General features: G+C 56.9%; 2 protein-coding genes across 2 annotated transcripts; one reads left to right on the top strand and one right to left on the bottom strand.

The window, feature by feature from the left end:
- The first annotated feature begins 2,569 nt into the window (after positions 1 to 2,569).
- On the top strand, positions 2,570 to 12,707 carry POM121 (POM121 transmembrane nucleoporin). Its single transcript, XM_054287490.1, has 13 exons — positions 2,570 to 2,756; positions 2,813 to 3,104; positions 3,369 to 3,527; positions 5,620 to 5,700; positions 5,960 to 6,131; positions 7,084 to 7,175; positions 7,869 to 7,939; positions 8,630 to 8,754; positions 9,147 to 9,249; positions 9,470 to 9,640; positions 9,967 to 11,703; positions 12,187 to 12,315; positions 12,520 to 12,707. The coding sequence occupies exons 1-13, from the start codon at positions 2,570 to 2,572 to the stop codon at positions 12,612 to 12,614; spliced, it is 3,414 nt and encodes a 1,137-aa protein (XP_054143465.1). The 3' UTR covers positions 12,615 to 12,707.
- Positions 12,708 to 15,109: 2,402 nt separating this feature from the next.
- On the bottom strand, positions 15,110 to 18,399 carry NSUN5 (NOP2/Sun RNA methyltransferase 5). Its single transcript, XM_054287339.1, has 10 exons — positions 18,287 to 18,399; positions 18,042 to 18,164; positions 17,720 to 17,894; positions 17,533 to 17,641; positions 17,142 to 17,280; positions 16,663 to 16,778; positions 16,168 to 16,346; positions 15,883 to 16,087; positions 15,660 to 15,812; positions 15,110 to 15,568 (listed from the first exon to the last, which is right to left on the bottom strand). Exons 1-10 carry the CDS (start codon positions 18,377 to 18,379, stop codon positions 15,463 to 15,465), a joined length of 1,398 nt encoding a protein of 465 aa, XP_054143314.1. The 5' UTR covers positions 18,380 to 18,399; the 3' UTR covers positions 15,110 to 15,462.
- Positions 18,400 to 24,207: the final 5,808 nt, after the last annotated feature.

Below are 24,207 nucleotides of genomic sequence, written 5' to 3'. Positions count from 1 at the left end.
ACGGGGGAGTGACTCTAGGGCAGCAGCACAGAAGGTCTGGGGGGAAGCCAGGGTGCCCCAAAACCAGAGCACCCCAAAGCCAGAGTAAGCAGCTCCCTGTCCCTGCTCACTTAGGTGCCCTCCTGGTGTCATCGCCACCCTCTTGGGTGCAGGGGGACCAGGGCCAGTGTGGCTGTGGGCAGGGGTGGCCATGGAGCTGGCACCAGCCAGGGAACCTTTGTGCCTTGAGCAGGGGGCTCAGAGGGCAGGGGGCATCAGCCACCTCTGGGCCCCCCTGCTCATCTCGCTGCCATGGAGACAGTGAGGTCAGACCATGCAGCAATGTCCCCATCCCCCACAGTGCTGCTGGTGCCCCTGCTGGGGCCAGTGTCCCTCCACTCAAGGTGCTGAGGACGGGATTTGGCCTTTCTCCCCTTGGGAAGAGGCTGGGCTGTCACTGTGTGCTTTCCCAGCAAGGCCCCCCGCCAGCACCCAGCTGGCACCTGGAGCAGTGGGACCTGCCACTGCCATGGCCTCAGAGCTGCCACCCCTCCACGCAGCCATCCAGCGTGCAGGGAGCCCCTGTTCCCGTGTGCCCCCAGCCCTGCTGCCAGAGGGACCTGGGTTTCTACTGCTTCCCCGTCCTCAGCCCGTGCTGGCCCCCCTTGGATGCAATACCAACCATCCCGTTCCTGCAGGACGCAGGGAGCCCTAAAACCCTCCCCGCATTTTTGGGGGAGTCTCGCCTGCACGCCCAACTACCTCAGGCCTTGGGGCCCGGGAGCGGCATGGGGGTCACGGTGGCAGTGGGGGCTTGGGGACAGCGGCACTGCTCTCGGCCTAATCTGCTTGTCCCTTTTGTATCTCAGCCAGGCGTGGGCAGAGGGTCCCTGCAGTGTCCCCAGTGATGGCAGCTGGTGATGGGGACGGTGGGGGTGCCCCCTCACTGCAGGGCAGGTCGATTCGGGTTGTCATTGTATGATAATGACCATGTTGTTTGTTTTGGATTTTTCAATAAAGCCTTCAGCCCAGCCCCGCAGCTTGAAGGGGGGACACAGGGGACCTGTGTCACAAGGGGGTTGTGAGCTCTGCCCTCATCAGTGTGCTCAGTGGCCCCCAAAATCACTTGGTGTCGAGGTGACCCAGGTGTTGTTCTGGTGATGACCTCTTGCCTTTGCCCCCACTGTCCCACACCTGCATGTCCCCACAGCCAGCCTGCATGTCACCTCTTTTACCTGGGGGGGTAGCAGGATGTCGTCCCAGCTCAGCCCCGAGGAGCGTGAGTGGCTTTGTCCTCCCTTCCTGGGAGGATGATGCTGTAGTGGGGAGGCCATGCAGATCACCCTGTCACCCCAGCAGAGCCAGGTAGCCCACGTAGTCCACAGACAGGGATCTCAGAGGAATGTCCCCTCCTAAGCATGGTTAACCCACCTGGGTGGCACCTAGTCTCCTCCAGCCTTGCCGGGGCCACCTCGACCCCTGGGATGCAGAAAGCCCTGTGCCAGCAGCCACTGTCCCGATCATTTTCCCTGCGGGTGTCCCTGCCTGGCAGTGGGGCGGGATATCCACAGGGTTAGCCGTGTCTCCTGAGGAGCCCAAGGGCTCAGACAGCCAGAGAGGATTTCCCACAGTCCCCAGAGCAGGATGGTGGCAATGGCACCCTTCAGCCGGGACAAGGGGACAGGCTGGGCACGGTGGTGACTGGGGAGAGGCAGGAATGTGCCTGTCGCTGGGTTCCTGCACGTGGGACGCAAAGTCAGATCGGGACTGGCGACATATGACAGGGACTGGGACAGCGGGACACAGAGGCTGGAATGGTATAGGGGGGTTGTAGGGCACAGGGTGGGGAGAGAGACATAGGATGGGGCAGAGGGGGGAACACAAAGGCTGGAATGGTGTTGCGGGGTTGTTAGAGACAGGACAGGAACACAGAGACCGGGAGTACATGGGCATTGGGATGGTAAACAGGACTGTGGATTGGAGATGGGGAGATTGGAAGCTCGGTGGGGGGAGACGCGGTGGGGAAGGGATGGGGCTGGGGCAAGCCCAGAGATCCCGGTGGGAACAGGGGAGATGGATGACAGGGGAGAGCCCCCGGCGGGGGAACGAGAAGGCAGGACGGGAGCGCCATGAAGGGTCCCGGGCTGAGCCCCGCCCGCGCCGCGCACAGCATGCCGGGAGCCCGCGGAGACAGGGCTGGCCGTGCTCCCGCCCATTTAGCCCCGCCTACTTCGGCCCCCGCCTACCCCGCGAACCTGGAAGCGCCACTCTCCCCAGAAGCTCCGCCCCATAGAGCTACGGCCCCCACGTTGACGCAAGAGGGCCGGCCCCGCTCGCCCCGCCTCTCTCGTTAAGCTCCGCCTGCCCATGGTGTCCCGGTCCCTCCGTGCACGCCGGCAGGACTCGTCGCCCTGGGACTGGAAGCCCCCGCCTACCGGGCGTGTCCCTCCACCTAAGCCCCGCCTCCGCGGTACGCGCTCACCCTAAGCTCCGCCCACTCGGGAAGCTTCCGCCCTTCTGTTAAGCCCCGCCCCGCCCGCCCTCCGCCCCCCGCCCCGCAGAGCACGCCGGGAGCGGCGGGCGCGCGGCGATGGCGGGCGCGGGGCCGGGCGGGGGGCGGGATGGGGCCGTGAGGGCCGCGCTGGCCGTGGCCGCCGCGCTGGCGCTCGCCTTGGCCTGCCTGCTGCTGCGGGGCGCGCTGCTGGGCGCGGCGGCGCTGGGCGCGGCGGGCGCCTGGTGTGCCATGCGGCCCGGCCCGCCCGCGCCGCGTCCGCCCGGCAAAGCCGCCGCCAACGGGGGCCCGGCCGCCAGGGCCGCGTCGCGTCGCCCGCAGCCCGGGTAAGCAAGGGGAAGATCGGAGTAGAGCGGGCGGGGAAGCCCCAGACCGCGTCGGAGGTGCTGACCGCGCTCTGTCCCCACAGGGTGCCGCGCTGCCGGCCGCAGGCCCCGCGCCGCCGGTACCCGCTGCCTGAGGCCCGGCCGGCCGTGCCGCTGTGCTTGCCCGCCGCCCGCTGGGAGGGCGGCTCCCCCCGCAGCACGCCTTGGGCCCGCCGGGCCGGGCCGCTCCGCAGCCCCGTCACCGTGAGAATCGCCCCGCCAGCCGTCAGCATCGCCCGATCCCCAGCGTGAGTACGGGGGAGACCGGGACACACCTGGGGGAGCCCGCTTGTCTGCTGCGGTGGGGACCAGGACACCCTGTGGGGAACGCTCAGTCCCCTGTGCTGTGCCCGGGAGCAGCATCCCATCCTGAGCGCTGCCATGTGCCTGGGGGGATGGTGCTGTCCAAACCTCCGGGAAGGGCTGCAGGGCAGAGCTGTGTCCTCCCTTCTGTGGGGGGATCAGACCGGGACCCAAGCCTGTCTCACACCTCACTGTGCTCTGTTCCACAGTCTAGAACAGCTGGTCTCGCCTCTGGCCTTCCCAGCCACCAGCAGCCCTGACCCATGTGCAAAGGAGACTGTGCTGAATGCCATCAGGGAGAGCAGGAAAAGGGCTGTGGAGGAGGAGGAGGACCAGACTTTTGAGAATGATCAGGAGACCAAAAGAAGGTAAAAAGGGAGCTGTTCAAGTTGCAGACAGTGTGTTGGGAAGGTCACAATTGGGATTCTTGCTCCAGAGGTGACCAATGGGATGTGTCCCAGAGTATGCCAGGCCCCATGAGACCTCGAGTCAGGGCTGGAAAAGTACTGTGAGAAGTTAACTGCAGAGAGGAAGCACACCCCATCCATCACCCAGTCCTTCGTGCTGCATCTGAAAGTCCTCCTTTGCAGTCGAAGGAATGTGGTTTAGGTGTGGGTCCAGTGTGTTCCCCTGCCTGGCTGGAATGTGTTTTGGGAAGCCTAGATGGGAACAGGCTTGTCTCCTCACAGGGGTTTGAAGACTGAGAAAGCATGGTGGGAAATGTTGGTGTCTGCTGTGGGCTCTGTCCTTCCGTCAACCCCAGGCTCCCAGGAGAGATAGGATTACCAGGTGGAAGCATTGCACTTGGAGAGCTCCAAGCACTTCCCTTGTGAGCTGATCTAGCAGTGGGAGGTAAAACAAGAGAGAAAGTGAGACACTGCTGCTTTTGTTACTCAAGGCCAGCAACTTCCATCCCCGAGTTGGAAGGAGGGAGGGTGCTATGTTTTTGCCAGTGTCCATAGGAAGGACAAGGAGCAAATCCTGAGAACCATGATCTGCCAAAGCCTTTCTAACCACCCAGCCACAGCACTGTCTTGCTATCCCACCCTCCTGCTTTTTTTCCTAGAATCACAGGATGATTTGGGTTGGAAGGGACCTTAAAGGTCATCCAGTGCCACCCTCTGTAATAGGCAGGGACATGCTCCACTAGACTGGGGTGCTCCAAGCCCTGTCCAACCTTGCCTTGAACACTTCCAGGGATGAGGCAGCCACGCTTTGTCTGGACAGCCTGTTCCAGGGCATCACCACTCAGAGTGAAGTATTTATTCTGTATATCCAGCCTAAATTACCCTGCTTTCAATTTGAAGCCTTTCCTCCTTGTCCTATGATGGCACTTCTTGATGCAGTCCTTCTCCAGTTTCCTTGCAAACCCCTTCAGATCCTGAAAGGCTGCTGGGATCTCCACACAACCTTCTCTGCTTCAGGCTGAGCAGCCCCTGATGTCTCAGCCTGTTTCCACAGGGAAGGTGCTCTAGTCCCCTTACTGAATTCGTTGCTCTTTTCTGGACTTGCTCCAAAAGTTGCCTTGTCCTTCCTAGTTATGTCCATGGAGGCTCTTCCATCTGGGCTGGGATGGGGGCTGAGACTGGGGCATTGTCCTGCCCTGGGGCTGCTGCTGTAGGTGGCCCAAGGAGCAGAGCAGGGTAAAGCAGGGCACACTGTCCTCTTCCAGCACTGAATTCCCATCTCTGAATGCTTGGTTCATTGGATCTGAGCCCCACAGGAGCCAATCAGGACAACAGAATGTGTACGCAGACAAAATCAGTTCAGTGTATTTTTCTCTAAACTGTTTTTGTAACATGTCGATACACAGCTCTGCCACAAAAGCCAATTCTGAAGGCATTAATGTTTGGCAAGCACAAGGAATGGTTGTGGATAGAAAATTTTGTGTACTTGGTGGACAGAAAGGAGCTGTGTCAGCTGGAGAGTGTGGGACCACCTGTGCCTTGGAGTCAGCTTGCCCTGGGCTTGAGGGGAGCTTTTGGCCAAGTGACAGGGCTGTCCTACACCTCCAGTTCCACTTTACAGCAGGGTGTCTTTTGACACTTCAGATCCTCATGAAATCATAATGGGAAGGAGAACTCAGTTTTTTACTTGAACTGTCCAAGGCATTGGTTAGGAAGAGGTCAGAGCTCAAGTCTGTTCAGAAAAACTGAGCAGCTCATTTCTAGAAGTATTTTGGCTTAGAGTAATGGATTTAAGCAATTTTTTTTTACATGGGACTACTGTGCCAAGCAGGCAGCTGGATGAGCTCCTGGTGTTTGGGGTGAGAATCAGTGAGGACAGGCCTATGGGCAGAGAAAATCTGCAGCAGGGTGTAGGTGGGGAAAAGCTCTGTCCTGAGTATTGGGTGCCAGGAAAAAAGCAAGGTTTGATCTCTCCCTGGGTGCTCAGCCTGCCTTTCCCTAGGCTGGGAGAGGCGTCCACACTGTCATAGGCTTTCACACTCTCTTCCCACAGGCGCCACGACAGCAGTGGAAGTGGGCAGTCAGCATTTGAGCCACTGATAGCTAATGGTGCCCCTGCTTCTCTTATACCCAAGTAAGTGCCCAACAGCCAAAAGCAGCTCCTGGAATGGGAGGGAGCAAATGTCTGTGGGATCTGGAAAAGTGGGCTTGGGTTTTGCTTGCAGAGCAAGAGAGATTGTGACTGTGGCTTGAGTCTGTCACCTGTGACAGCAAGGCTGTGCTGCTGCTGAGAGTTGTTTCTAAGCAGGATTTCCTTCCTCCACCTGCCCTGTATGAAAAGGACCAATGGGCAGGAGCGGTGAGGAGCTCATCAAACCTTCATCCCCCTCCAGGCCAGGCTCTCTGAAGAGGGGCCTCATCTCCCAGTACCCAGATGACTGCTCCAACAAGAGGTCTCGCACCTCCTCCATGAGCTCCCTCAGCAACACCTACGCCGGCGGGATCCCCAGCTCCATCCGCAATGCCATCGCCAGCTCCTACAGCTCCAGCCGGGGCCTCTCACAGGTAGGGACACTGGATCTTGGCATTCTTTTGGGATCACCCGTGTAATCCCAGCTCTGGGCTCGTGAGGAGACAGCGGTGTGGCAGGGTGTCTGGACCCAGTGTGGCTCAGCCTGGCAGTCTCACCACCTCAGAGAGCAGGTGAGCTGTGGGCCGTGGGCCAAGCAGCAATTATTTCATTTTTGGAGGAGTCCCAGGTTGAGCTGTACTGCTGCTTTTACACCAAACCAAGAAAGAGACTGTTTTCTCCTCTCTCCTGCCTCTTGGTCAGTCTGCTAGACTGGATAGATCCAGGTGAAGGAAAAAATGGTGTTGATGTGCTGACATCTTTTCAGTAGGAATCAGCAGTGTGGGAGCCATGTGTTCCCATTCTGACCCAGTTCCCACCTGCTGACGGTGATGGAGCACTGCTTGTGGCCTGGCTGGGCTTGCAGGTGTGCCAGGGACAGATAGCCATGGCTACTGGAGCTTTGTCTGTGTGGGGAAAGGTTTGCTCCAGGCGGAGGGAGAGAAGGGTTTGCTGGGACTGCAGAGAGTCTCACCCTTGCATTGGAATCTATCTGCTTTGAACCCCTGGCAAGGAGGTGCTGCCTCCTGCCAGAGCAGCCCCACACACAAGGGTGTTCAAAGCAGTTGAGAGAGACCACCTGTGTCACACACCTGTGTCACACAAAGGCAAGTGCCCAGAAGTGTACTCCCTCCCTGGGCTCAGTCAGGGCAGTAAAGGCCCTGGAGGCTGCTTTTCCCTTATGTGGGTTCAGCTTAGGGTGGCCAGATTTTGTGCTCCCTAAAATGTGGAGGGGAGTTTAAGTGGTGGTGAAGCAGGAGAAGCTCTGAGCTCATTGGGCTCAACAACCATGGCCCTGGGCAGTGGGGCTTATTGTGGGAGAGCAGGGGGCCTGTACTCTCTGCCAGACCCATGCCAAGTTACTGCTGGTATCTCTCTGCATTCCAGCTGTGGAAGAGAAGAGGTGTGAGCGTGTCCCCTCTGTCCAGCCCAGCGTCCTCCCGCCCCCAGACACCAGAGTGGCCTCTCAAGAAAGCCAGGTAATGAGCTGATGGCCAGCCAGCAAGACAGCAGTGTTTCCCAGCCATCTCAGCATGCAAATCCCACTTTCCACTGGAGCTGGGACAGTCCAGGCCCCTCTCCTACACACAGTGGTGTAGAAACCCACTTGTGTCAATTGGTCTCCCTGTCACCTTGTCATGCTGTGGTGTGTCTAAGCTGTGTCACCCCTGGCCCACTCCCCATTAAGGTCAGAGATTTAAGGGCACAGGTTGCCACAGTAGTGATGGTGCTTGGTGGCATTGGCCTGGCCAGGATTGCCAGATCATTAGGAGGAGACAGGCCCAGGATCTGTATTTTAGTGCCTGCCTTGGAGCACAGCCTGTGTTCTCCTCTTTCCGAAATCAGAGGAGTCTGAACTTATGTCAGAAGTAAAACTGGCACAACCACCTGGATGGGCCCAACCTGCAGGGGGCGGTGACTGCCATCTGCCCTCCTGAGGCTGACTCATCTTGTGGAGGGTGCACAGGCTCAACCAAGCTGAGTCTGGAGGAGGAAGCAATTCCTCTGCCTGGAGTTGGGCAAAGCTTTTGTCTTGAGATCTGTTTGCAGGAGGCAGATAAACACCAGGGATACTCCTGCAAGTCTTCAGCCTGTTCAGTCTCAACCTGCTCCCTGCAGACAGGGCTGGCTGGGCCCAGGGTTGACCGTAACTGTCCCTCCTGCTTACACAGGGAAGAAGAGTCACAGCATTCCAACGCTTCCACCCCAGTGAAATCAGACAAGGAGCTGCAGACAGAGAAAGGTAAGTGTAGGTGTGCCCCGACACTGCACCCAGGTCACCAGTGCAAGCAAGAGAGCAGGACAGGAGGCAGTTGAGGTCTGCAGTGGGATTGGCTTGAGGGGTCACCTGGAAACTTGGCATGTGCTGGTCCCAAGGCAGTGGCACTTCTGCCCTCAGTGACTGCCCTAGTGGGATTTCCAGGTGACAAGGGAGTGCTGACAGTGTTGGGGTGCTAGCAGATGCCTGGGAACTGGCTTGCAAGAGCGAGCTCCAGCTCCCAACCCAGCATGGGTCAGGTGTCAGCCTTGGTCCGCAAACTGCAGTGGCATGAGTAGTACTCTGACCGAATTCCAGTCTGAGCTTATGCCAATGCTTCCTCAGCTAAAATGGAGAGGAAATCCTCTGTGCCCATGGCAGATGGGCCCCATAATACAGTGCCAGCTGTGGCATGTGGTTTGGGTAAGGCAGCGTGTTGGCACAATCCATGGAGCTTGGAAGGAGCCACTGCCCCACAGAGCCCACCAGCCTCATGTCACAGACCTCCTGGACGTGAAGCTGCTCTTCAGGGTATCACAACCTTGTCCTCAGCTTAAAACCATGCCCCTGCCCTCTGAGTCGGGCCACCCAGAGTGGGGTCAGAAGGGACAGACCCATCACTACAACCAAACACTTCTCTGCCCAGAGCTCAGCCTAACTTGTCTCCTTCTGTAGGTGTGGAGTCACCGGTGTGGAAGAAGCAGAATTCCTTGAGCCCACCATCTGCTTCGGGGAGCAGTGGGAAGCGCAAGCGGAAGATCCCATTGCTGTCATCTTTCCGTGGGGACCAGCTAGTGCTGGTATGTTGCTGTCTCACAGCTTTTTTGGTCCCGCTCTGGCAATAGAATGTGCTCACTGCAATTTCTGCAGGGCTGGGGGCGCACTGACCTGCCTGCCCTCAGGAAGGAGGCCCCGTCCTTGGTCGAGTGGGAAGTGACGCTCTCCCCAGCCCCAGTGTCTGGTGGGCTGTGCGTGGTTGTGCTGCCTGCTGCCGGACCAGGTAATGGCCTGGGGAGGGCCTGCCATGCCCTCAGTGCCACGCCGGGGGCCCACCAGTGTCCGGGACCCGAGTAGCTGCGGCAGGACCACCTGCTTCACAGGGCTCACCACAGACAGTCGCCAGCACGCCTTCAGAGAGGCTCTGCCCGCTTCCCTGGGAAGGAGCTAAGCTGCTGCTGCTCTCTCTTGGCAGCCCCCACCACCTCAGCTGGGCTACTCCGTCACCTCAGAGGACCTGGATGCAGAGAAGAAGGCAGTGCTGCAGTGGTTCAACAGTGTCTTGGAGGATAAGGCTGGTAAGGATGGGCTGGAAATGCGGAGGAGTAGGAGCAAGCTTGGGTCTGGGGGTGCTCTTGATGCCTTCCAGCTGAAGAAAGCTCATGCTTTGTTGTGCTGGGTGAGGTTGCCCAGGGCTGTAGGGTGTAGGTGCAGCTCCCCTACCTGCTGGAAAACTCTGCTAAGGGTTTGTTCCTCACAGCCAGTTGTGGGTCCTGATATCTTGCTGTTTCCCTGTAGATGCAGTCCCCAGCACCACTGCAGAGACAATGCCTGTGTCCAAGCCGCCGGTGTTTGTTGTGACCTCTGCTGGGCCTATGCCTGCCTCCACAGCTCCTGCCCCGGCCAGCTCCTCACTTCTGGACAGTCTGAAGAAGATGCAGAGCAGCCAGGCTGTATCCACAACACCAGGTGAGACGGAGGAGGAGAGTTGGCACAGTGGAATGCCAGCAGAGTCAGGCAGGTGCAGCAGGAACTCCTCGTTGTCTCTGCATGAAGCAGCTGACAAAAACCATCTGTTCAAATGCTCTGCTGGCAGCTGAGCTAGCATTCAGGGCTTGAGGGGACACCTTTGGGGATGCTGAGCCCCTGGTCGTGCTGGAAGCTATGGTAACCATGGAGGGCTAGGTATGATGGGAGCTTTGGGAGCCTTTGCAGCCGTAGGTCAGTACCATGGCCGAAAGGTGGGCTTCTAAAGGTGTCCCCTTGTCCATAAATAAGCTCTTTCCCCTTTCCAGATTCCACTGGAACTGTGGCAGCATCCCAGCCACCTCCGTCAGCTGCACAGCCATCTGCTCCTGCTGTGTCATTGGAGTCAAGCTCTCTGCCTGCCATCTCTGCTGACACCAAGCCTGTGCCTGTATTGAGCACACCTTCCCCCAGTGCTCCCACTGCCCTGGTGGTGCAACCCCCCAGCAGCCTGGCCTCTCCTGTGTTCACTGAGCTGGGCCAGACGCCCAGCAAGCCTCCCTCCTTCCAAAAGCCAAGCATCCTGTTTGGGATGCTGAACACCCCGCCAGCCAGCCAGCCAGCAGTGACTGTGGCCGCTACCGTGCCCACCACGGCCACTGCTACACCCACTGCATCCACTGCTGTGCCCACCCCAGCCACTGCCGTGCCCACCACAACCCCCATCTTCAAACCCATCTTCGGTGCTGTGCCAAAGAGTGAGAACGCAGCAGTCTGCACGGCTGTCACTTCCACCACAGCCACCATGCCCGTAAGCTCAGGCCCTGCCTCCACGTCCTCCACATCCTCCATATTCAAGCCCATCTTTGGCAGCATCACTGCAGCTTCATCTCCAGCAAAAGTTTCTCCTTTTGCCTTCAAACCTGCGGCACAGCCGGCTTCAGAGCCGACAACTGCCTCCACAGCTGCTCTGGCAGGAATCACGGGTCTTCCCAACGTCATCTTCACCACTGCAGCTACAACTGCCACCACCCAGAGTTCCTCCACGGATGCCACCATTAAACCTGTCTTCAGCTTTGGACCGAACCCGCCTGCTTCCGCTGGCCCTGCTGCTAGTGTGACTGTCACTGCTGCCACCTCCACCAGCACAACACAGCCCTTCCTGTTTGGAGGCCTCTCCAGCTCTGCTCCCAGCACAGAAACCAGCTTTACCCCCTCAGGGCCTGTGTTCCAGTTTGGGAAGGCACCTCCAGCTGCAGTCACTGCCACCAGCAGTGTCCCAGGAGGCCCTGCCTTTGGCCAGGTACCTTCAAACTCAACGGTTGCTGCCACCACCGTGGGCTTTAGCATATTTGGGAGCACTACACTGACCACCTCTGCCCCAGCCACCACAGCTCAAGCGCCACCGACATTCGGCTCCTCACTTTCAGCTTTTGGCAGCTTTTCAGCCAGCGCAAAGCCACCGCCACCGTACCCTGGCACCGGGAGCCAGCTCACCTTCAGCACTGGGGCTGCTGAGAGCCAGGTGCCCACCAGCAAGCCTGCTGCTGGCCCCATCAGCTTCACCCCCTCGTTCAATTTCGGAGCCTCCCCAGCACAGTCGGTGGCTCAGCCAGCATTTGGCAGCGGTGCCCAGCCAGCCTTTGGCACAACCAGTGCCCAGGGCTCCTTTGGCACCAGCAGCACCCAGGCAGCATTTGGGACCACCACCTCCGTGTTTTCTTTTGGAACAGCCACCTCCACCACATCCAGCTTTGGTGCCACCACCCAGACCACAAGCAGCAGCACCGGTGCCAGTGTCTTTGGCACCACTCCATCTCCATTCACTTTTGGGGCCAGCACCCAGCCAGGCCCCTCCACCAGCGCCTTTGGGATGGGTACACCGGGCCTCAGCAGTGGGTCCCCAGCTGTGGCCTTCAGCTTCGGGGCTGGGCAGAGTGGGGCAGCCCCGGCAGCAGCGCCCTTCGGCTCATCTCTGCCGCAGAGTGCGCTGGGAGCGCAGGGCCAGAGCACGCCCTTCGCCTTCACCATGACCAGCACTCCCAACAGCAAGCCTGCATTTGGAGGTGAGTCATTATGGAGCCGTGGAATGGGTCATGCTGGAGGGGGCCTTTAAGATAGTGTCTCTGGCCCTGTCCAACGTGGCCTTGAACATTTCCAGGATGGGATGGGGGCAGACAGGCCAGCTTGAGGATCTAGAGTTGGGCAGGAATATTTCTGATGGACCTTGCCAAGGTGCCCAGGGTCCACAGCCCTGGTGAGGCCAGTGCTCCTGCTACGCAGAGCCTTGCTGTACAAAGGGAAGGCACTCCCATCACTCCCTGTAGTGATCCAGCTCCTCTGGGGAGGGGAATCCCTAAACTCTGCTCATTGGCCCCTCTGAAGGCACCAGCTCCCCAACTTTGCCCATCCAAGTATCCTGCAGGAGCCGAGGTCATCTGAGTCCTTAAGAACCATAGAGCATCTTGTGCCTCCTCTGGGTGCCACCAGCTCCCAAAAGCTCTTTCTCCTTTGCTAACCCTGTCTCACAGTGACCTGTTGCTTTCCAGGAGCTTCAGTGCCCACCTTTGGGCAGGGCACGCCTGTCCCTGGAGCTGTGGGCAGTGGAAGCAGCACCCTTTCCTTCAGGACACCCAGCACTCCTGCCTCAAGCTTTGGAGGAGTCGGCACTTCCTTTGGTAAGGAGGGAGTTGATGCTACAGCCTTGGGGAGCTCGTGGGTCACGGTGTCCCCTTAGGCTGGGGACAGTGGTAGGGCCAGGTGTTCTCTGGGAGACGGCTCAGGGAGTACATGCTGGACTCTTGCCAAGTCTTCCATTCCTCCCAGGGTGAGGATTGCACTGATTCCAAAGCTAGCAACCTGAGCAACCTTTCTGCTTCCAGGTTCGTCCACTCCCACCTTCTCCATCGGGGCAGGATCCAAGATGGGCACTCGCCAACGGCTGCAGGCACGGAGGCAGCACACCCGCAAAAAGTAGCCCTGGTGCTGCTGGGCTCCACTGGCTCACGAGTGGGGGCCTCTGGACTGGAGCTGTCCCTGTGGTGGGACCAGGCCCTGTCCCTGACACCCACTGGATATACCATGCAAGGATAAGCCAAACTCTTGTTACTTGAACAGTTCCAGACCCAAGACTGGACAAATCTCTGTACATATCCACAATGTTCTTTCCCTCAATTTATTTTGCTTTGTTTAATAATGTGTACATTTCTCCCCATTTGCTTCTTGTAGCTGTTTCCATGCCCCTCCCCAGCCCTCAGCCAGCCCCAAGGCCTTGTCCCACTCAGAGCTTGGCTGGCGACAGGCTGTGGTTCCGAGTTCCTGTCAGACACCGTCTTCACCAGGTCTCAAAATCTTTCCCATTGTTCATCCTGTGGCCTGGTGAACATGGTCCCATGCCTGCAGCCAGGGTGAGGTCCAGCCTGGCTCTGTTTCGGTGCCACAGCTGACTGGCATGGGTGCAGCTGGGTGACACCCCTGGGACCTGATGTCCTGCTACCTCCAGCTGAGGACATGCCAGAGCCTGGGACCTGCGCTGGAGGCACGGGGTGAGGATGGGGGTCCCCCCACCCCTCTCCCATCTCCGCTGCTTCGTGGGGCTGTGGGCTGCCCCCACCCTGCTCCCCAGTTCTGCTTTATCCGTGCTCCTGTCCCTGCACTCACTGAATCGAGTTTGGAGGAAGAGCTAAACCGTGTGTGTGGCGGCATGTTGGTTATGCCGGATTTGCTGTTTGGAGTTTCTTTTTCGGGGGCACCAGTCCTTGGGGGGAGACGTGCCCCGGCTAATTGGGTGTTGACAGTAGCATCACTGCGTGGCTGCTCGTGCTGGGGAGTTGTCCCTTCTATGTCGTGACTAAAAGGCAGCTAGGACAGGGGATTCCAACTATGGCAGTCTCTCCACTCCCTTTTCCTCTCTCTTTCTCCTCTCTTCCACATTTCAGGGGGCTCTGGAATTGCTCACAGAAGGAGGCCACAGCAGATGCATTTTCCCCTCCATCCCAAATCCAAGTTGTTTTTCATTTTTCATCCCAGTGGATTTTACTAGCTCTTAGGAACTGTGGTGCTGCTTCACTTGTCTCCATCCAGCCAGGAGTGGGATTCCCACCCTTCCCTGCCTTGGAGTTTCTGTGGGAAGAGACTGCCAGAGCTGGGGGTCACCAAAGAGCCACCCCCTGCCCTGTCCCTGGTGAGGGATGGGCACTCCATTCCCAGGAGTGCTTTGCTGCTGGGTTTTTACTCTCCGAGCCGTGTGAGTGTGTGTGTTTGCTGGGGTCTAAATTAAAAAAAAAGAAAAAAAAAATAAAAAAATCACAAATATTTAAACATTTTTTAGCAAAATAAAAATTTATTTTTATATTTAAGCTAAATTGCCTTCAAATTCCTTCAAGCTTGGTTCAGTGAAGTTGCCTACCCTGCAGCCGTTAGTGTTTAGCTATTCCCACCCTGCCTGTGCCTGTGGGAATGCACTGTGCTGGGAAAGGCAGCTGCATCCTGCAGGCTCTGCCATGCTCCCCCCACTGTTCATCATCCCCTTCCTTTTAAATGTGACGTATGTGGATGTGACTAAACCTTTTTTTGTTCATTTTTTAAAGTTTTTAATTATTTCTCTGAGGGTGGGGAGCAAGAGCTCTGATGTTATGGTGCTGAGTGCCAGGGTCAAGACATCTCTCCCAGCAGAAAGGGCAGTTGATGGGCTCTATGTGGCACAGAGGGGACACAGCCCTGTAGTAAGGGGACATAGAGGACCTCCAGGTCCTGATGGGAATGTTCTGGCCATCATCCACCAACATGGCTGTGGGTGCAGTGGACCAAGAGCAGCCAAGCTGGGAAAATGTGTCCTTGGGGTTGGAGGAAGCAGAGGGCAAGGGGCTATTGCCTGCAAAGACTGACCTTGGGTGTCCTTCCCTGTGCCCATTAGGATTCTGGGCCAGGAGAGCACCTGCTCCTCGTCCTTGAGGTGCCAGGGTTTGGCCAGGTCAGCTCTGAGAAGATGGGGATGAGCTGGGACAAGGTTGAGACCACCCTGACTCTGGGTCCTGCCCCCAGGTAGCTGCCCCATGTAGTCCCACGCACCCGTGAGGAGCCAGGCTGTCCCTTCCCTGCCACACAGGCCCTGCTGGGAGAGCCCCTTGTGCTTGGGGAGAAGGGTTTTAACTGACTGAAGACTTGGATCATTCCTGGTGTGGCTGATGAGGATTTTAGTGTGAAGGTGCAATTTTTGTTTCCCTGCTTATGTCTCCGGTTTAAAATAAAATGAACTGTGTTCACTTGGCTGTGCCCATGTGTGTTTCCTGGGGCTGGGATTCCCAGGGCAGGGTGGTGCTAGTGGGGCTCAGGTGGAGCACCCTCTGGCTCATGTCCTTACTTCCCCCAGTTCAAAGAGAGGATTATTATTATTATTATTTCACCTTTTTCCCTCCCACTATGCCTCTACTATGAGCAGTGGCAGTTTCAGGGCAGGACTACACAAACACACTGGAAAAAAATGGCAAAAAGAGAGAAACTTTTAATCTGCTTCATCCCTACAGTGAATTTTTTTCAGGAGGTAACATGATAAACTACCCTTAATCCAGCTGGAGGACCCCAGCCTTGCAGGGTGCAGAGTGGGGATTGCCTTGGGAGCAAACCTGGGGCAGGGGCTGGCTGCAAGGGGCAGCCCTGGGTGAGCAGTTGCCCCTTCCTGGCACCAGGGTGGTCCCAGCACTCAGTCCCCAGCATTACAGAATTCTCGCTATGACTGCAGTTAGCACAGAGCTTGACTTGTGTTCAGGCCAGTATGTGTTCCCCACAGCCACAGCTGTGCAGGGGTTTGTCCAGAAAATGTTGTTTTATTCTTTCACCAGCTGCTTTTTCTTTTTCCTCTTCTTGGGAGCTGCTCCTGGCTCTGTTCCCTCTCCTGGCTGCGGGCTCTCCTTGGCTGCTGCAGGCAGGGAGCTGCAGACAAGAGCAAACGGCCTGAGCCACAAACACCCCCTAACACCCTCCCCAGGGCGCCCCCCAGAAGAGCCCCCACAGCCCCCCTCACCTGGGGGCAGCAGCCCCTTCCCTGCACCGCTCCAGCACAGCCACGAAGAAGCCGTGGGTGAGGGTCTCTGCAGGGGAAGCACGGAGGCAGCTCTCTGCTCCGGAGAAGGCCGCGAGCCCTCGGCAGGGCCACGACGGGAAGGCAGTCACCAGCCTGCGGCATGGAAAAGGGCTCAGCACCAACCCTGCCCTGCAGCCCCCCAGGCTCCCTAAGCCAGACCCACCTGAAGGCCGAGCCCCACTCCTGCAGTACAGCCTGCACCACATCCTCGTTCTCTTCCTGGTGCAGGGAGCAAGTGGAGTAGACCAGGCGCTGGAGAGCTGGGAAGCTCAGGGCATGGCTGAGGACGCGGCGCTGGAAGCCAGCCAGCGCCTGCAAGCGCTCAGCACTCGGGGCCACCTCCTCCCCTGGCCCCCGCGTCACCATCCCTGCGGGATGGGAGCTGTCACCCGGGGTTTGCACACCCACAGCCCAGTTCCAGGGGAGCAGCTGGGGCCCCACACATTACCTGAGCCACTGCAGGATGGGTCGAGAAGGATGTGGGTTACCCTGCTGTATTTGCAGTCTCTGGGGTCCACGGTCAGGAAGTCCTGCTGGACCAGCTGACAGCCAGTGACCCCTGCCCGTGTCAGCAGTGTGTTCATGGTGGCCACGCGCTTGGGGTCCACATCAAAGGCAAAGATCTGTCTGAAGGCAGAGCCAAGCGCCCAAGACAAGCCGTGAACAGACCACCTGGCCTCCAGGAACACTCAAATACTGGGCAGGCAGACCTTGAGAGCTGCCTCCCCTCTGGCAGGGGTATGGAACGGGACCAGGGCTGGGGGCTGGGAGTGAACCCCTATGAGACTTCATGTCCCCTCAGGTCCTTCCAGTGGCCCAGAAGTGACCAGCTCACCTGAGCTGATGACAGGTTGTAGCTCCTCCTGCCACCTTCTTGTGGGCTCAGGGGGACCAGGGCCACCTCCCCCCTTCCCTCCAGCCCTGCACACAACTCTGCCCTCACCCCTTGTTCTTCAGGATGGCAGCCAGGTGGCTTGTCTTGTTCCCAGGGGCAGCACAGGCATCGATGACATGGGAGCCAGCAACAGGGCCAAGGAGGAAGGCAGGGAGGCAGCTGGCCTGCAAGAGGGTAAAGACCATCAGATGGGTGGGCAGAAACACCTGCCCCCTCCTCAGGAGGCAGGGCCGATGCTGTGGAGTCACAAGGACCACCATGACATAGGGCCAAGGCCATCACCACGCTCCACTAAAAGCCTTGCCCAACCCACAGCCCCCTGCTCCTCCCAACTCCCACAGGGATTTTACACCCCAGAATTTCATCTTGAACCATCAAAGAACAGAAGCAAAGCACCAGGGGTGTCCCAGTTTCTGCTTTGACTTAAATGCTGCAGCAAGCCGAGCCACTGTGGAAAGGAGCTCACCCTACATCCCTGTCAGTAGTTTTCCCTGCCCCTGCAACTTTCTGCTCCCCAGTTCCCCCACCTTGTCCTGCAGAATTATGTGTCCTGAAGTATACAGCAGGTTGTCATGGAGGTCTGTCTGTGAAGGGAAAACCAACAGCTCCGGAAGATGCAGATCCAACATGAATTTTTTTCCAGAAAGGGCCTTCATCTCCTCCACACTGTCCAAGACACGCAGGGAGCATGAATACAAAGTCCTAATCCCACTGCTCACAGCAGAGCCCAGGCTGAGAAATCCCTTCATCCCACAGCTCCTCACCAGCACCAAGATAGGCAGCATCTAAGAGTGGGGAGTGACAGAGACCCCAACCCAACCACTCTGAGCACCAAGCTCAGCAACCCTTCAACCCACCAGACCTCATCCCACTTGCTGACATTCCGGGAAAGGTGGGATAGCAGAAAGAAACACTCACCTGGCTGCCTTGCCCAGATAGGCATATCCCTGGCGCTTGAAGAACTCGATCACATCGTCCACACAAGTCTTCAGGGTGTTGATCCGGACGTAGCGTGGGACCTGGGAGGCTGCAAGGGGCCGGACAGGTCAGACACAGACCCCACTGTTCCCAGCACAGGGTGCCCACCCAGCCCGAGCCCACTCACCTGCGGCGCTTACCGCCTTCTCCGGGGCCAGCAGGTCCTCGTTGCGGCTCACCTTGTGCCGCACCTTCATGCGCGCCAGCTCGGCCTCCAGCCGCGCCCGGTGCCGCCGGGCCAGGGCCTTCCACCGGCCCCCGCACTTCAGCCCCTTGCCGAAGAGCAGGTCATACACCAAGACCTGCGGGGAGGGGACGAGGTGAGCCCGGCCCCGCCGCCCCAGGCCACCGCGGCTCCGGGACACCGCGACCCGGGGATTCTGCGCACCCGGGACGGCGCGGCTGCAGCACACGGCCCCGCGGCCCAGGGATTCCGCGGACGGCCGTACCTTCGCCAGCTGCGGCGGCAGCTTCTTCTCGGCCTGCAGCAGCGCGGCTCCATCCAGCAGCTTCTCCAGCACCGACGCGTAGCGGAGGGTCTCGGACACCAGCGCGTACAGCTGCCGGACATGCTGCGGAGCAGCCAGCGATGAGCGCTGCCGGGCCCGCGCCGGGCTCCGGGCTCCGGGCTCCCCCCGCCCTCCCGGGTGCGACTTCCCCGGCCGCCCCGCACCCCCGCTCCCTCCGGGCGCACCGGGAAGCCGCTGTTGTACACGAGGCTCTTCAGGCCGCCCTCGCCGCGCTCCAGCCCCGCCAGCACCGCGGCCGCCGCGCTGTACAGCGCCATGTGCGCCCCGCGCCGCTTCCGCCGGGGCCTCCGGGCCGCAGGGGGCGAGCGCGGCCCCGCTCCGGGCTCGGTGCCCGGGGCAGAGCGGGCAGGGGGCGCGGGGCGGGGCGGGCACCGTGCGGGCGCTGCTCGGAGGGCAGCGCGGGCGGAAGGGCCCGGCCCACCCGGGCTACGCCATCATCGCAGTGACCCGGCCAACGCGGTCACCCCAGTGATCCCAGCCTGGCCACCCCGATCACCCCATCATCACAATGACCTCGGCCACTCTGGTCGCCCCGGCCAGCCAATGACCCCGGTCATCCCCATCATCCCGGCCACCCCATCATCGGTGACTTTGGCCAGCCCAGTGACACCAGTGATCCCCGTCGCCCTCCCTGTTCACCCTGGTGATCCCAGCCACCCTGACCAACGAATCACCCTGACCATCCTGGTTACCCCGGCCATGCCAGCCACCTCTACCACCCCAGTGACCTTGGTCACCAGGCCCGGACACCCCATCCGGCCCCTGCGTGTGGAAGCACACTGACATTACTACTGATTGTTAGACCCTGTGGTAGCCTGTGGGTGATGGGTTGGTGGGGATTTGCTGCAGACTTTGGTGGTGCTCATGCTGCACTCAAACAGAGCAAAGAATGCCCAGCCCTGGAAAGAGGGGTCTGCTCCAGGAAAGAGATCTGCTCTGAGAAAGACGGATCTGCTCAGACAGGGAAGACAGGGAAGCTCAAAGCTATATATGGAAGGTAAAGGATAGCCCAGAACAGCCATAAGGCAGTGTCCCAGCAACCTGGACATGGCTTTGAAACTGTCCCTGAGCCATCTGGTGCGATGGATCAGTCACTCCAGCACGACCAGCTCCAGGGACACCTGGATCCGGGAACAGGCGAGAGCTGCTTTGCAGGGTCTGAAGGGTTAGCAGTGGGTGCTGGGGATCAATCATCTTGTACCTGAACAATCAAAAGGTGTAAGAATCTCATTCTAGTCACAGGATCTGGGGGAATGGCTCGAGCTCTGTCACTGTCAGGGAAGGTTTAGTTTGATATCAGAAAAAGGTTCTTCCTCCAGAGGGTGCTGGGGCACTGAATGACTCCTCAGGGAATGCTCATAGCCCCGGGGCTGCCAGAGCTCCAGCAGCACTGTTCAACGCTCTCAGGCTCAAGGTGAGATTATTGGGGTGTCTGTGCAGGGCCAGGAGCTGGACTTGATGATCCCTGTAGGTCCCTTCCAACTCAGGATATTCCATAATTCTACAATACTTGAACCTGTGGAAAGGCACATTCAGGAGCCCCAGTTTGGCAGGAATGCAGGAGCAAACATTTACCTTGGTGGTGGTGTTTTATTCCCTGACTTCTGACTGGCATAGGCTGGTTGTGCATTTTGGTGACAGGCCCAAGGAGTGGGTCCCTGGTGACCGTTTGCAGTTTTCAGGAGCCACTGCTGGGCTGTGTGCAGAGTGGCTGAGCCCTTCAGGTTCCTTGCTCCCCTTGGTCCTGGGCAGTGTCCCTCCCTAGCAGACTGGGCACACAGTCCCCCATGCCAGCTCACAGCCCTGGGCAGCTGGAAAGACCAGGGCTGACCTGCTGCCTGCACAAAGGTCTTCAGCTGCTTGTTGTACTCCCATTTCCCTCTCCAGCAGCCTCTCACCACAGCTGCCTGCTCGGCTCTGGCTGTGCTGTTCTCTCAGAGAGGGTCCCTGTGTCAGCCAGCAACCAACCCGTCCACCTCAAACTCTCTTGGAAGGATGAGCCACAAAGACCCTGAACACTCACTGCTCACCCTCTTCAGGCATACGGACTTTTCCTGCAGGGACATCCTGGCAGGTAAGCTGTGTTTCAGTGTGGTAGACTGGGGATGGGGATGCTGAGGTTAAGGCTGACATTTTATGCCCTTAGAGGAAAGGACTCTCCTGTACTGATGGAGTTTGTTGTGCAGCACCACGGTTTCCACAGGAGGCCAACTCTGCCACAGCCTTAACTGAGATAAGCTGAGAGAGCTGGGACTGTTCAGTCTGGTAAAGAGAAAGTTTCAGTATCTGAAGGGGGCTACAAGGAAGCTCAGGAACTGAACTTTTCATCAGGAACTGGATAGATGTAGAGGCTTGGCTGCAGGAGAAAGGACACAGGCTTCTGCAGGGGGTGCATAACCCAGGCCTGAAGCTAGCAGAGAGTCCTTGAATTGCCCTTGGACCACGAGATAAGAGGAAGTTGGCTGGTTGCACCATGATAGCAGGATGTGCCAGCAGGATATCTGTAAACCACAAGGCAGAAATATTGCAGAAATAAGCAGGAGCATGAAGAGCTGGCCTGTACCAATCATAGCACTGGTTAGGGCACCTGAACAGCCACTTGTAACCAATAATATATAAGCTTAAGCCACGTGAATAGCTGGCAATGGTATATAAGAGCATGCCAATTAGCAATAAAGAGAACAAGATGTATACCTCATATTGAGCCACTTCTTGATCCCAGACCCCCTTTTCCCTACAGATAGATCAGGAGGAAATGCATTCAAATTGAAAAAGAGGAAATTTAGGTTAGATAAATGGAAGAGATTTTTCCCTGTGAGGGTGAAAAGGCCCTGGCACAGGATGCCCAAAGAAGCTGGGGCTGGCCCATCCCTGGCAGTGCCCAAGGCCAGGTTGACTGGAGTTTGAAGCAGCCTGGGACAGTGAAAGATGTCCCTGCCCATGAAAGGGGGTGGAATGACATTATCTTTAAGGTCCCTTTCAAGCCCAGGCATACCATGATTCTATGCCTGTGCATCTGTGGGGTGCATTGGGCAAGACTCTGAGGTGGGCTCTGCCCTCACGGGCCAGCACAGTGCTGGGTGCCAGGGGACTGCATGCACTTGGCAGCACACGGGGCACAGGAGCTGCCCTTCCAGCAGCCTGGGCAGGGACAGCATGCTGGGCTGACAGGACAAGTGCCCACACTGCAGCATCAGGGGCTCCTTGAACACCCCCAGGCAGAGGGGACAGAGCAGCTGCTCCTCCAGCTTGTCAATGCTCATCCTCTCAGCCATCCTGCCACCTTCCCACAAAGGTCTGGGCTGGGAAACACTGGTGGGAGATCAGTCCTGTTCTAAGAACAAGATCAGCAGCACAGACAGTTGCAAACCCATCCTTAAAACTCGAAACAAAGTCTCAGATGGTGATTTTAACCCATAATGATTTTGTGGCTACAACTGGCCCACACCTGGACATGTGTCCTGGGTCTGCCCAAGGTGTCAGCAGTCACCCCTAAGCTGTTCCCACCTTGGCCTGGGCAGGGATGTCAGACTGCAGTGGGGTCCTGCCTGTGTGCCAGGGCTCAGACACAGCCAGGAGAGATTTTCCGCTGAAAAATCCCAGTCTTGACCCGGTATGAATTCCCACAGATCTCTTTGGGGTTATCTCAGCCCATGGACATCCTCAGAAAGACTGGCATCACTCAAGAGATACGTCTAAGAAGCAGAAGGAAAACATGAAAAGCACATTTGTCTTGGAGACACGGGTCTGGATTTGGGAAGCTGAGGCGCAGCTCACCCCCTTGAAACTTGTCTCCATGTTCCATGCTCTGCCCCAAAAGATGTGAGCTGAAATCCCAGCCTCTCCCATCAGCCCCAGGGAGCAGAAGGCAGTGTGTTTCCAAGCTGTAAGCCTCACAGCACTGCCTTTCCTGCTGTTTGCAGTTGGGACAGAACTACCAGACTCCTGGGCAAGTCAAACATGTGGCCTTGAAACTGAAGAAAATGAACTTGAAGTGAGGAACTTGATTGCTTCCCCAGGGAAAGGGGAGGCTGTGCCTGAGCGGGGCTGGTGTCACCATTGCTGTGGTTGAACCGAGGGAAGCTCAGGTGTCCACGAGATATCCCAGGAGCACAAGCAGAGGGACCAGCCTCAGGTGCTCACAGAGAAACACCTCCCAGAGACCCAAATGATAGTGTTATGAATAAGAAGCTTGACTAGGCCAATATTCAAGCAGCAATCAATTTATTATTTAATATGGTAAAGTATGAGCAATACAGCACTGGGTACAGTGGGGGAAGTTTTCCCTCCAACTGCACACCGATAATTGATGGTTACAGGTATTTATAGGGGTACTCATCAGGTTTTTTCAGCAGTTTCTATTTCCAGTCTTTTACTCATCAGCAATTTTTATTCCAAATTATTACATCACAATTCTATACCCTATTGTGATTTTAATTTCTCAGGATGTATCTCAAAGGAGTATCCCCAGATGGTGACGGTCCAGTTTCCGAAAGAAGAAAGACGAATCTCATCTGGTGGGGTCCAGCTCCCCAGATGTGTGTCCACCTTTTAATTGCAGAGACTCTAAATCTCATAACAGTGATGTCCAGCTTCCCTTTGGAAACCATAAATCCTTGAGGTGATGTTCATCTTCCTTTCTCAAGCTGTTTTTCTCTGGTTCAATAATGCGTGAGATAAGCATGTTTCCTTTATATATATTCCAAAGCTGTAGTTTCAACGATACAAGTAATATTCTAAAATTATACTTCAAAATGTTATTATTGCAGAGCTTTTTATGGATTAAATGCAAGCAAAAAGCAACATCTTTAACACCTTAATTCCAATGCTTCTGAATCAACTAGGGTTAATTGCAAACAAAAGATAGGTTCAAAGGCCTTTTTCCATGCTTTAATTTCCTCAGTTATTATTAGAATTCACAGCTCTCCCATTGTCGGGGTCCACACATTTCGCATTCACAAATACACACGTCGCCTGTTTGTACCTGACACGAAGCACAGCTTTGCATCTCACAATAGCCAAGCACTAGGTTAACTTTGCTATTAATTACAATTTCTTTTTTTTTTTTTGGTGGGTTTTTTTCGTGATGTGGTGAAAACCTGTCATGCTTTTGGAAAAAAAACAGAAGGAAACCAAACAGTGCTCTAACTGCGTGGGGCAAGGCACAAGGAATTATTTTGTCTGATTGTGAAAAAATATAGTTTCTCATATAATAACTCTGGGTTTATCGATGTATTTGGCTTATGAGCATCCCTCATACAAATCCCATAATGATCCCATCCCCTGGCTTCCCTCTTAGCATCTCCTGGGGAGCTGGGGATGGTCCTGGCTTCTCCTTGAGGAATGTCCAACTTCGGGAATGTGGTGGTGGAAGGATCACCCTGGGGCTGTCAGCCACCCTTGCACTGAAGGTCTTCGAGATGCAGCAAAGCAGAGGATGAAGCACCTTCTCTCCAAAGGGGGACTGGGGACAGGCTGTGGGCACCTCCCTCCCTCCCACCTTCTGTGAATAAAAAACTTGGGTTTATGTTCTTTTGTACTGATCTCAAAAATTCTCAAGAATGTGTGCTTATTTCTGCAACTATTTTGCATTCTCATTAGTTTTGCATTTATACCCTTTCAAGTGCCTGAAGAAGGCCAAACTTACCAACTTGTTCCAAAGCCGTTGGATTTTTTGCCTGTGATGGTTTTTGGTTTGTTTGTTGTTTTGGTTTGTTTTTTGTTTGGTTTGTTTTGGGCTTTAGGGGTGGTTTGTTTTTGTTTTGTTTTGGTTTTTGGTTTTGATTGGTTGGTTGGTTGGTTGGTTGGTTGGTTGGTTGGTTGGGTGGGTGGGTGAGTGGGTGGTGGTGAGGGTGGTTTTGGTTTTGTTTTCCCTTTGGTTTGGATTTTTGTTTGATTGGGTTGTGGTTTGGGTTTTGGGGTTTTTTTGCTTGGTTTTTTTTCGTATAGTTGTTTGGTTGGGTTTTTTGATCGGCTGTTTTTGTAGGGGTCGGGTTTGGGTTTTGAGTTTTGGGTTGGTTTGGGGTTTTTGTTCTAACGAAATGCGTAGGGCAGTGCAGACCGCGGACTACATCCCCCAGCGTGC

The sequence above is a fragment of the Melozone crissalis genome, unplaced genomic scaffold, assembly GCF_028551555.1.
Source record: "Melozone crissalis strain CALT ecotype California unplaced genomic scaffold, PUWL_Pcris_2 ptg000057l_1, whole genome shotgun sequence".
Classification (NCBI taxonomy): domain Eukaryota; kingdom Metazoa; phylum Chordata; class Aves; order Passeriformes; family Passerellidae; genus Melozone; species Melozone crissalis.
The sequence above is the reverse complement of the archived record's forward strand: the minus strand, read 5'-3'. Positions and strand labels throughout refer to the sequence as shown.

Coding starts and splice junctions, on each gene's coding strand:
- POM121 (XM_054287490.1), top strand. CDS start 2,570: ATGGCGGGCGCGGGGCCGGGCGGGGGGCGGGATGGGGCCGTGAGGGCC. Junction 9,250..9,469: donor TGTCTTGGAGGATAAGGCTG/GTAAGGATGGGC, acceptor GTTTCCCTGTAG/ATGCAGTCCCCAGCACCACT. Junction 12,316..12,519: donor AGGAGTCGGCACTTCCTTTG/GTAAGGAGGGAG, acceptor TTCTGCTTCCAG/GTTCGTCCACTCCCACCTTC.
- NSUN5 (XM_054287339.1), bottom strand. CDS start 18,379: ATGGCGCTGTACAGCGCGGCGGCCGCGGTGCTGGCGGGGCTGGAGCGC. Junction 18,165..18,286: donor TGTACAACAGCGGCTTCCCG/GTGCGCCCGGAG, acceptor GCTGCTCCGCAG/CATGTCCGGCAGCTGTACGC. Junction 17,642..17,719: donor GAAGGCGGTAAGCGCCGCAG/GTGAGTGGGCTC, acceptor GGCCCCTTGCAG/CCTCCCAGGTCCCACGCTAC.